Source organism: Balaenoptera borealis, assembly GCF_965194805.1.
Source record: "Balaenoptera borealis genome assembly, chromosome: 17".
NCBI lineage: Eukaryota > Metazoa > Chordata > Mammalia > Artiodactyla > Balaenopteridae > Balaenoptera > Balaenoptera borealis.
Genome location: NC_138876.1, coordinates 31,322,760 through 31,335,828, shown reverse-complemented (window position 1 = coordinate 31,335,828; position 13,069 = coordinate 31,322,760). Strand labels below are relative to the sequence as shown.

The following is a 13,069-nucleotide window of genomic DNA, read 5'->3' as shown; positions in this document are numbered from 1 at the left end:
CAAAGAAGTTGTTTTCCTTTCAATTCAGTTTCTTGAAAAGTCAGATTCTACCTGGGCCCAGGCATAATAAATGTTTGCCAAAGTTTTAAAAGGTATAATGCCTGACTTACCATTAAGGAAAGATATTAAATAACTATTTTTATTCATGCCACAAAGTCAAATCCTCTAAATCTTAATTTGCTTATGTACAAAATGGAGAAAATGTTAATACCTAACTCCTGAAGTTGTAAAAATCAAAAAAGATAATTGAGGGGAAGTACTTAACACCCAACGTTTTGCAAGTATTCAATGGATGTAAACCACTAATACTGTTCTATAGTAGGAGGTGCAGGGCTGGACAAGTCATCTGAGTTTGCCCAAGACTTTCCAGTTTTAGCACTGAAATCCAGCATCCTGGAAAGCCCTTCAGTCTCAGGAAAATGCAGACGGTTGGTCACTCTAGGAGCAGTAGTGTTTGGAAACAGAGCTAAATGTAAATATGGGCTCTGTCTTCTGCCAGCTATTTGACCTAAAAGAAACTATTTAATCTTTGAGTTGCAATATCTTTGTCTGAAAATACATATGAGGACTAAATAAGGGATTTTGCACAAGTAGCAGCAATAGTAGCAACCTTATTCTTGCTGATTAAAAAAATCTTTACTGTCTTCCTTCTGCTTAGAGGTTTAAGCACAGAAAGGTTTTGCTTGATATGAAAAGGTCCTTCAAGATCTGATTCTAACCTGCTTTTCTAGACACATATGCTGTTATGGCCCTTCCACTTATAGGTAGTGATAATAATAGTATAAATGATGATTCCAGTGATGACAGGTAACTGTTATCTTGTGCTTTCTGTATATGAAGAACAGCTCTAAAGACTTTATATAAGAACTGAAGCCAAAGAATCCCAGAACTAGTCACTATTTCCTGTACATACCACTCTTATACACTGCTCAGACTTCGCCCAGGCCATTACTAGCAATTGCAAATGCTTCCTGTCTCTCCTTCAAGATCCTGCCTGAAGGTCACTTCCTGCATGATACCGTCCCAGAAGCCACGGGACAGGAGTTTCTCTCTTGCCCTTCATTGACCCCAAAACAATTTACACATGACTTTGCACTCCCTACCTGCTACTCTTTGCCTTATAGTAAACTTTTTTTTTTTTAATGTATCTGTATCCTTCACCGAAAAAGACCTCCTCCTATTCCTAGCACCAAGCACAAGACTGGATCAGTAGGTTGCTTTGTAAAATTAATGGAAGATTGTGGTACTGGCAAACCAACTGATTTACTTTACAGTAAAGATTCCCTAAAGAATTTGTGATCAATGTTTATTTTTCATATTATCTATGGAAAATTGTAAAAGCTGCTTTACTGTGTGGAAATCCATGTGGCTTTAAGAACTTTGGGTATAAAGATTAAATAATTTAAGATGCATATCTTTCTCATGAAATAAGAGAATACAGTAGAAATGAGCCAGATGCCTGTTGTTGAAGTCTGTTATTTAAGATCAGAAGAGAGCAGATGTTACAAATAACACCACTAAATCCCCCATGCACAGGTTTATTGAACTGGTGGAGTCTCTCCCATGACTAGTTCTGCTTACTGCTTGGAGACCTGCTGACCCTGATCTATGGACTTACCTGCTTTTCTAGTAGTAAAAGGAGCTGAAATATGCATAATTAAGACCTATGATTTAATTGGATATGGGCCACTATCATTTCAGATTGAAGAAACTTACTTGTTCTCAAATTCTATTTTGAAAATAGAAAAACAAAATCGTCACTTAGCCCAGCGGTCCCCAACCTTTCTGGCACCAAGGACCAGTTTCGTGGAAGACAATTTTTCCCTGGGGTGGCGGGGAGGGAGTGGTTCAGACAGTAATGCGAGCAATGGGGGGGATGGGAATGGTTCAGGCGGTAATGCGAGTGATGGGGAGTGGCAGATGAAGCTTCGCTCGCTAGCCCACCACTCACCTCCCGCTGTGCGACCCGGTTCCTAACAGGCAGCAGACAGTACCTATCTGCAGCCCGGGGATTGGAGACCCCTGACTTAGACTAATAACCAGAGGGATAACTTGATAACACTTTGTCTAGATTGTTTTTAAAAATTATAATATAAAATTACTTTCTTCACCCAGGGCTTTCAGATAACTGTTTTTCATGGTTTTACTTTCCAAATATTAAGACGCATAGTTGAAAAATTAAAGACTTTTAAAATGAATTAAAGTATGAATATGAAAAATCAGTATGCTAGTACTTCTTATGGTTGATCTGGTTTACCGCCTCCTCTGTTTTAATATTTGAAGGATTTTTTTAGACTTATTTTTAATTTGTCCGTCATGGTTGATTTTTTCCATTAAGTAGTATATTTTATGGTAGTTTTACCTCTTACAATATAATTGATACATCAAAAATGGGTTAGCATTGATTTTATGCGTAGCTTTTAATATGGCTTTTCAGGATCAATAGATCTGTGTCTCATGCACTATCAGTGTTGACATTTGGCCAGTGAAAGGAGGTTTCCGGATTCCTGAGAGATTTGAAATGGCCAGATTACACAGAACTCCTCAAGTGGATACTTGCTAATGCCAATTTGGGAAATTTGTGATAGCACATAACATGTGGGAAAGTCCCAGAATGGGCTGAGATCTCTTCGGCAGGATCATATCTAGGTGAAAATTCAGTTCAGAAATTACCTTGAGACCCTTGTATTGTACTCTGTGTTGTGGTTTCACGATAGTTGATATACAGAACGTGGGCTGGTGAATGATAAACATCTGAATGCCAATTCGCTCTGACTCATCGGGAAACACCAGTCTTGCTAAGGCTTACTTATTTCCTCCCTGGTTTATTTCCTGCCGTGTTTAACATAGTTAAAGACAAATAATTTGGGTGCCAAACGGCCTAAAATGATGACCCTTTTGAGCCTTATATTTAAAATGTACACTGAAAATATTTTGTTAGAACTAGAGCACTTGTCTCCCTGCTTCTATGCTTTTCAGAGCAAGGAATGTCATGCTTTAGTTGCTCTGCATCTGAATTTATTCCCAATTCCTCCATTATAGTCTCTTTGGAGACAGTGTATGGTGAGTCATTAGCATTAATATTATTTCAGTTTCAGTGGGACTACATATCCATACTTAGAAAAGGGTGTTGGTGGATTTCATTATTCATTCAGAATAAATTCCTACTCTAATATAAATGTTGCTCAGGATAGAGCTTTGAAATGGATCCTGATTCTTTAAATTCTTTCCTGTCTGTTTCAGGAAATAGTGAGATCCTGTTGATAGTAAAGTACAATGTGTCTAAAGTTCACTTCTAAACAGGCTGGTCTTTGCAATGAAAGTCATCTGCATTCTCTTTATAATTCAGAGCTGCAAGAGATCTGTCTAATCTTGGAGATCTGATCCAGTATCATTTAGAAAAAAAATATTCTAGATAATAATTCTACCATTCAGATTAGTGAAAGCAGTAAAGCTTTACAGCTTCTGTCGTCTTAAAAAGATATCATGAGACAGGGGAATAAGGACTTGGATTATGGTTTAGGAGATTTAGTTATTTGGAAAAATAAAATGATTAGTACAGTTATTATTCAACTTTTTAATCAACGAAAGCAAATGGCATCCGTTTGTTATCATTCTTTCCACAGAAGACAAAGGCTCAGGTGCCGATGGTGCTGACTGCTGGTCCCAAGTGGCTACTGGATGTGACTTGGCAAGGAGTGGAAGACAACAAAAACAACTGCATTGTGTACAGCAAAGGTAAGTGCAAGATCATTTCCCTCTCGCTTTGGATGTATTGAAACCTGAGTGTTGCAAAATAGAACCAAATGAGCTGAAATGGGAGTACAAAGTAAAATGGGATCCTCTCTCTTCCTTTTTCCCTTATGAATCTCCCTAACCTGTAGTTTCAGCAAGGCTACTGGGTTTTTTGTTGTTGTTGTTGTTCTTTTCCTGTACAGCATAAAACAAAATGTGTTAGACCATTAATTACTTAGCGCCATACACATTCACCTAACCGTGGATTGGAGTGCCTTGACTAGTACCTTCCTCGCTGTTACTTTTATTCAGAGGGGGTTTGATGAAATCTCGGATTCCTCTCTTAGGCATCATCCATCAAAAAGTAAATTCCTTTTGAAATTTGGCAGTCCATGTCAGGGTGTCAGGGTGCGAGTTCCAGAAGGCACTGCATTCCAGCCAGTTTCCTGAAATCACACACGATGAGGGGATAGCTGAAAAGGAAGCCGTTGCAGAGACTGAGAATTCCTCCCCATGGTGATTTCTGAAGGGCAGGAGGCAAATGCTAGAGAGGAAGCGATGGCTTGCAGAGCATTGCCTTTGATTTGCTCAGTGTGGCATCAACCTAGACTGCGTCAAACAGCTACACCCTGGCTGCAAAGGAACCGCTGCTCCGGGACACACAACATGGGACCGACTCCCCCAAACTCAGGCCCCTCCACGTGTGTGGTGGGATTTGCCGCACTTTTCTCCATATTCAAGTTCTGGGCCCAAGCTCTGTACTTTTACAGTGAAATCCCTAATCTCACTCCTTCGTAAATATTGCAAAACTTTGTGCTTCTCATGTTTAATTTCTTTTCGCTTTCTTTTTTAACCAAATAGACCTACTGAGATCAAAGATGTATTTGCACATTGAACCTAGAAACCATAAAAGCATACAAGGGAACAAGCAAATAAGCACCCCTATCAATATATTAACATATAAAACACTAATCATAACATCAAAGACTCTTAAAAACTTGCTAGAAACAATTACAACTTGTTCCTATAATCATTACAATTTGTACACTTATAAGAGGATTGCCTTTAAACTACCATAAGCCTTTGAAAGTTGAAACACCAGAAAGAGGGAATTTGCAAGCTAAAAAAGACAATCTGCACACCAGGATCTGATTATATTCCTTTTCCTTCTGTAATTGCTGGTCTCATACCCACTTATTTTCAAACACCAAATACCTGTAGTATGCTAGTGGGAGCTTTTAACTAGAAGGGAAGTTAAGATTTTCCCAGGATATGTCACTATGTTCTATCAAAATGGGAAGCGATATTATAGTGAACCAGCTTACCAGTGTCCACATTCAGAATGCAAACACTACAAGAGATGGCTTGGAGTGTAGGATCAATGACTGGCGCTAAATTTTTGTTGTGCAATATCTTATCTCTATGATGGCAATATAATATGGAGGAACCAAGAGGACAGCTATTCTATCATAATCCAAATCCATTACATGTTTAAATCGGGCATTGTTTTAGAAGAGATGATTATTATATTGTTACATAAGGAAAAACACTATAACAAAATTGTAATTCTATGTTCAATGGAGTACCTTAGTTTGAACACGTTTATGTGTTTGCGTTATGGTTAGATATACCTTAAGCCTCTTGGCAGTAAACATTTTGGAGTAATTTGTAGAAGCTTATTAATTAACTCATAAAGCATGGATTGAGCCCAACTGTGTGCTAGCTTTGTACATGGATAATAACAGCCACCCTTTATTAAGCACCCCTGAATCCTCTCCTTGGTACTCCCATACCAAATTCTATGCACTTCTCTCATTGCTCTTTTAACCTCGTTTTATGATCATCATTTTATGTTTCAAAAAAAGAGTAGTAAAAAGTTAGGTATTATTGCCTGCCTTTCCAATCTACTCTATATTTACTGAGGGCAAGGATTATGTCTCAGTCATCTTTTTATCCTTGGTCTGGCATGCTGCCTGTACAAAAAGAGCACAGAGTAAATAATGATTGGTTGACCAGATAAACAAATGATGAATGGTTGCTAGAAACTATAATAGACACATCACATACTGTGATGATGAACAATATGAATTCCTAATATTCAGTAGTTTTTAACCTATAAAAGGTAACTCGATATTGTTCAACTTACAAGAACAGATGGCATTGCAATTCAAATAACAAGGACTGCAGTAACTACTGTATATGCATAATTTTATTTAATCATCATTTAATACCTCCTAGTAGGTAATTAACATCCTACCCAATTTTACAAAAAATGAAATTGAGACATAGCTAGATTAAGTAATTTGTCATGGTCACATAGCTACTAAGTGTTTTTTTTTTTTTAATTGAGGTATAGTTGATTTACAATGTTGTGTTAATTTCTGCTGTACAGCAAAGTGTTTCAAATACTAAGTGTTTAAAGTGGGATGCAAACACACATCTGTCTAATCGAGGGCCTGAGTTGTACATATTAGAATACATTCTCCCTGCATTAAGCTTTCAAGCAGCTAGATGAGATAAGTAGTGTGTTTCTCATTTTACACAACCTACATTGTGTGTGACTTAGAGCAGTAGTATGGTTGTCCCTGGTCCAGGAGAGCTAACAGAGAAGCCACATTTAAATCCAGGTTTTGATAATTCCAAATCCTATACTCTCTGTACTGTGTGACTCTACCTTTCCCCTTGACGCTATTACATGATGAATAAATTCTCTTAAACTACGCAAGCATTTCTGTGCAGAAATCACAGAGTATTATTATAATATGGCACTTACCAAAGTACACTTCACATAACCCTAAGATTAAAGGAAAAGTCCCAGGACCAAATATTGCCTATCTTGGCCCCTCTTGAAAACTCACAAGGCCTTCTGGTATGAATGCTCTGAGAAGTCCTGTAGTAAAACAAACCAGAATAAACACCTGTGTAACTCGTTTGACTATATGATATGCATATTTTTTTTTCTCCAACCAGTGGACATCCACTGGAACATTGGAATTAGTTCTCTGGTTAACACACTTGGGAAAACTCTGCTGTAGACTCTACTCTGATCTCCTAGATGGGCTTCAGAGGCCTGATGCTAATTCCTAGAATTCAGCTTGCCTTTGGAGGAAGGGAATAGTTCACTCAAAGTTCTGTGAATACCTCGATATTCTAGGATTATACTAGGGATTGTTCTCATCATGGAAAATAGGACCCCAGGAATCACTCCTACCGGGACCACATGAGCTCTGAAGCCTTCTGTCTTCACAGGCTATGGGTATGATAAACCTTCTCAAAGCAAAAGAGTTTTGTAGTTGGAAGGGTTTGGTGATTTAGATTTAATAGGTACAAATTGACTTGAACATCTGTAATGTGTGAGACATTTTCATAATGTGTATGTTATTTATCAGTTGGGGCTGTTTTGTTTTCAAATGAAATGAAATTGGCTTATACAAAAAATAATCAAAGTGTAAGTGTGTGTGTGTGTGTGTGTGTGTGTGAGCGTGCATGCGTGCGTGAGTGTATTGGGGGTAGGGGAGTTCATCTGCTCATATAACTGAGAATCCAGGGATCTTCTGAACTTCAGGATCAGTTTAATTCAGTTGTTCACACTTTGTCCCCAGACTGTCTCTATCTTCTGCCTCTTCTTTCTTTGTGTGTTTCATCGTCAGAAATGTTCTTGTCAAGTGGTGGGAAACTCCAAACTTATTCTACAAGCACAGCAATCCCAGTGAAAAGAGAGCTTTTCTGGGTTTTATTTGGGGTACATCACATACCAATCCTTGAACCAATTAACCAATTAACCACTATGACTCTTCCTTACAAACTACAATCATCTGTAGACCTAACCCCACGTAAACCACTGAGACGAAGGAGAAGTAGTTCCCCAAGTGAAATCAAAGTGCTACTTCCAGACAGAAAAGAATGGTTGCTTGATGGGCTAACATCCTTGTACCCAGATGCAACACATTACTCCTAATGTCTAAAAAGCTCTCCCTGAGATGAAAAGTAAATTCCAGATGCCAAAATTGCATTGCCTTATTTTGTTTTCTAGCTAAGAACCTAAACTACTTATGAATTCTATGCCAAAATCACCTTTTTTGGGCCTGCCTATCTGAAAGTATATTAGTACCTATTTACAAAAGAATGTAAAATGCGTATATGTAGCATTTTAAAATGCCTTAACTGTGAAATTGTTTATAATATTTTCTTATGGCATGTAACTATTACCCTTTAAGAGACATGCTTACTTTTTGAAGTGTTTTTAAATGTGGGCTAGTAGTAAAATTAAATATAATTATAAAATTTTCATTTCCAGGGTGTCCATCAAATAATGATTATCAAATTACATCACTTAGTGCTATTTGACAGGCTGCCATCATCCTGTTTTATCAAAGTAAAAAAAAGTATAGTATTGAGCATTAATATTATAATCTGATGCACTTTTTTTTTTCCTGCCTCAACTACCCCCTGTCATTCCAGAAAGTAATTAGCTCATCCAGACACTGATGGACCCAGACTTGTCGGGTTGTCTGGTTTCTGCCATTATTCTCAGCAGACTCCAGATAATTCTAATTTACTTATCTCCAATGGAAAAATACTAAAAAGCACCGTGCTGAAGTTAAAGGGAGGCTGCTGGAGAGGACTGTGAGCAGAGGTCTGCCCACTTACTCCTAAAATCCATGAATGCCTGTCGAGCATTGGAAGTTAACTTCTTCTCTTTCCTATACAGCTTTGTGTTTTTTATAGCATTTGCACAGTATGGTGCCCTTTCTCATTTGTGAAAAGTAAATAAGTTAGTTCGAGTTTCACGTTGTTGAACATTCGAAATTAAACCTTTAGCATCTTGCATGTGAGTTTGCTCATTCAGTTCACTTCAAATGAGGAAAAATTAAATTATTTGGGTTTTCGTGGAGTGTTATTTCAGAGCAGCCACATTCTCTAGGTAGCTGGATGAAGAGAATAAACATTGTCAATCAAAGGAGTGAAAAAGTATCAGCTCACCCTCAATCTCACCTTAACCATGGAAGATTTCTTTTTATATAAAAGCACAATCTCATTGTAAAAAACTGTTGCTTAGATGGAACCTTGGGCAAACCACTTTTCCTCTTTAAATCCTGATTTTTTTCAGCTGTAACAATGAAATAGCAGTGGCCATCTCACAGGATTTTTGTGAAGATGCACCCGTATGCATAACTGCATATGTTATTATAAATATTATATTGCTGATGATCTTATACTCAGTCCAGTTTGCCCTTTTGGTTATATGTCAGGACAAATTTAGAGGAAATGAACCCAGGCCTCCATGTTGGTATCAAGCAAGTGTGTGAGAAAACCTGGTCATCAGATACCAGATTTATAGCCAAGAATTCCATAAATCCCATTTGGTCCCTGTGAACCCACAGTATCTGCAGAGAACTGCATTATAGAATCAGAGGCCAGAAGCCTTTGCCTAAAGATATTTTTTCCCTTGGGCGCATGATATTTTTAAGAAAGTCATATGTAAAATGCTAGTATAAAGATAATAATGATGATAATATTAAAACTAGCAATAGCAGTTACCATTTATTAAGCACGTATTCTATGCCAGGCATGGTTTTAAACACTTTACATACGTCTTCTGGTTTACCGCTACAAGAAAATTATGATGTAAGCAGAATTATTCCCACTTTACAGATGAGTAAACTCAGTTTTAGGTAAGTAAATAGTTCAAGGATATATAGCTCATATGTGATGAATTGATATTCAATCTTAAGCGTGTTGACCTTGATTCCCAATTATACAATTTAGCAGAGTTTTGATGATACCATTTACTAGGCCTAGATTGTAGGTTATTGGTCTTCCTCACAAATTTACGTACATATTTATCAATGAAACTGTTTTTTCCTTGCTCTGTGGTTTGGTTTTTAAGAAAAAGTTTTCCAGAACTAAAACAGCAGTGACAGCAGTACCTTATGCTAATTTCTCTGTTGCTTCGAAGGCCACAGCAATTTAAAGTCATGTAGAAAACTAATCTCCAAATCATTCTATGACCATCTTCAAAGTTCTGATTTTGCTTGTATGGACAAATGTAATCATGCAATTAATTCAGTTAAGCCCTGACTGATTGTGTACTACGTTCAAGGTCCTATACCAGGTACTGTTGAAATAATGACAGTAATTCTAATATAACCTAACTTGGATGAGCAACTTTCTGCACACTGACTAAATTGATCAACTGTTTAAAACAAAGATCTTTCATTAGAAGGACGCTTGCAAAAGTCTGGACTATTTTCCACCTTAAAATAGAGGATCTGTTGCATGTTCCTAGAATTTTGAAACAGCCTTGTCTAACATGGCAGTCAATTTTCCCAACTAGCCTACAAGTTCATGGTTAACTTTACTTAAAGGACCTAATGCTATATAAATAAGAAAGTAATTTAAAAAGAAAAACTTGTGCTAATATTTAAGTGTTTATTTAACCATTCTGTAGTTCACAGAAAATGTATAACTGTTGTCTAGTTTTACAGTATTCTTAAAAGAGGGTGGGTGCCTGTACCAAATATTTAGCAGCAGGAATTATAAAATCATAAGGCGATTAAGTTAGCTAGCCACAGAATTCCAATATTGCTTTTTAAATGACTTCAGGATATAGGAGGTACTAAGGTTATTATCTGTTATCAGGAATACAGTGGAATTGTACAACTGGATAATAACGAAACAAACTGACACAATGTAAAATTACATTATCAGTGTGTTAAAACAAAATTGCGCCCTAAAGGAGTCCACATGCCAGCTCAGAGCCGCAGTGTAATTATGCTTAACTCTGATAATTAAAATACAGCGGAGATCAACAGAATCATTTTCATTAAGAAAATTATTAATGATGGTGGTATAACAGTAATTGATTGCAGAGCACCACAGGATAACGCGATGCTGAAAACCCAATATGTTTCATGAACATCTGAGGTTTTTTCTGGTTATGTTCTCTAAGAATGAGAGATGTTGGGGGGTGAGCAATTTATTATGCCTGTTCTAGGAATCAGTGATTGCTTTAAATGGCTGCTTTAGAAAACCATCGTTTTGATTCAAATTGTCATTTCTGAGGGGTTCTTAAGGTCGAGACAAGTGACCCCACCAGTGAATGTGTTATTTACAGTGGAGCTGTCTGTTGCAAATTGCAGAATGACAGCAACTTCAGCAAATATAGGGCCTTCTGCCATTTCCATTTTTTACTATGCATTTACTGTTTTTACAATTATGTTAGTGATTGACTGATGTTATTTCAGTCTGGGTCTGGCCATACTGAATAGTTTATGTCCTGAGTTATTATTAACGTATGCTATTTGATGTGGAAAAAATACATTTGTTTTCGTATCAACATCACTGTGAGTTTTCTTAATGAAATGTTGGTAAATAATCCTGCACGATAATACTATTAATTACTTCAGTGGATTAGATGCGCTCTGATATGTTGGAGAAAAATATCCTAAACCATCCTGGATACATGCATGAATGAAGCTTCTGTCTCTTAGGGGTAAAAACCCAGGTAGGATGTTGGCAAATGATAAGAACTAAGAATATATCAGTTTCATAAATATAAAAATGAAAAATGAAGAGTGGGGTCTTCTGAGAGGTGACTCACTATCATTCAGGGATGTTAGCTTGTCATTCAAAGTGATGCTAATCTTGAAAGCTACCCCCAAAAGGATCTTTGTCAGCTAAAATGAGGAACAACTCTTTAGGGTGAATGTTTTCAGAGTAGGATATTGTGAATACTTCTTTAAAACAGTGTATTACATAGAAAAAAAAAAATTATTGTATTATAATTCCAACTGAAAAAGTAGAATATGAGGTTTCGTGCCTAGTGTGATTATAATTGTATTTTAAAAGTATATGTACAGCAAAACACATGGGGAAGAAATATCAATACATTGAAACTATAAAAGTATTTCTGTAAAGGTGGTAAGGTTTGGGAAAATCCGTATTCCTCTTTTATAGTTTTCTTCACTTTGATTATTGTCGTTATATAATTTAAGAAAAATATTTGCAAACGAAAATCACTCTTTGTCTTAACTACACTCCTGCTCTTCTTTTATTATTTTTTTTAAATTAATTAATTAATTTATTTATTTTTGGCTGTGTTGGGTCTTCGTTTCTGAGCGAGGGCTTTCTCCAGTTGTGGCAAGCGGGAGCCACTCTTCATCGCGGTGCGCAGGCCTCTCACTATCGCGGCCTCTCTTGTTGCGGAGCACAGGCTCCAGACGCCCAGGCTCAGTAGTTGTGGCTCACGGGCCCAGTTGCTCCGCGGCATGTGGGATCTTCCCAGACCAGGGCTCGAACCCGTGTCCCCTGCATTGGCAGGCAGATTCTCAACCACGGCGCCACCAGGGAAGCCCCCTGCTCTTCTTTTTATACAACCCAAACTAACAGAACAAAAATCTTTGCCTTACCCATGAAGTCCCTCATCCATGGAATTTAAATTATATTCGAGTGATATATATTTTTCTTTAGTATCTCTGTAAATGTCCTGACACTTTGTATTTCATAAGATAATTTTCCAAATAAAATAAAAGTAACTGAGCACAGGCTCTGCACGTGATATGGTCCCAGTTGTCATGAGGGATACAGAGGAATATGAAACACACCCCTGACTTAAGGAGTTTGTTGAAAGAGCTTAATTGATGAAGGTTGCATAACGCGGAGTTCTGTCTTACATGGTCAAGGCAAAGTTGACAGAAGATGTGGAATTTTGGTTGGATACTGAAAGTTAAATATAAATTTGAGAAACGGGGGAAGGCATTTGAGGAGGTTGAAATGTGTGCCTAAAAGTTTACAGGCTGCGATACATACCGTGTTTTCATGAGAGTGTCAGGGCACACTTTAGAACAGAGAATTTACAAATAAGACTAGTGAGGGGCAAGCCTGCAAACGTTTCTGAGGGCCGTGTTGTGGGTTCGGTTGAGTGCTCAGTCTAAAGACCTCATCAAGGGGGTGATGGAGAGCTACTGAAAGTTCTGAGGCACACATATTCACAGTGGGATTTTACTAAGATTATTGTGTCAAAGGTGAAGCTCAGGTCCATCCACTAATAAAAACAAGACTTTATCTGTCAAGAAATAATGTTGGTACCTACATCTTTCTAGAAGATAATATAAATCTTCCGCTTTTCTCCACTCATTACCTGACTCCAACAATTTTTTCAACACCAAATGTACCTCCCATGCCCTTATGTCTTCACCATCATTGCCCTGCCCACCAACCTCCCATCCTTACTTTCAGAGGACCTGACTTGGATTCCATGGGTCCATCATTTTAATTACTCTCTTGCACCCTCTCACTTTTCTCTCCTTCTCTGGCCTTTAGTGGCCTGAAT

The 13,069-nt window shown here is 37.5% G+C and overlaps 1 protein-coding gene across 3 annotated transcripts in view; it reads left to right on the top strand.

The window, feature by feature from the left end:
- ZFPM2 (zinc finger protein, FOG family member 2) overlaps window positions 1–13,069 on the top strand; it is a 459,273-nt gene that overhangs the window by 300,913 nt on the left and 145,291 nt on the right. For all 3 annotated transcript variants that reach the window (XM_082364233.1, XM_082364232.1, XM_082364234.1), the window contains one exon: window positions 3,627–3,738. In XM_082364233.1, coding sequence (XP_082220359.1) covers window positions 3,627–3,738 — 112 coding nt within the window. The remainder of the gene's footprint in view (window positions 1–3,626; window positions 3,739–13,069) is intronic.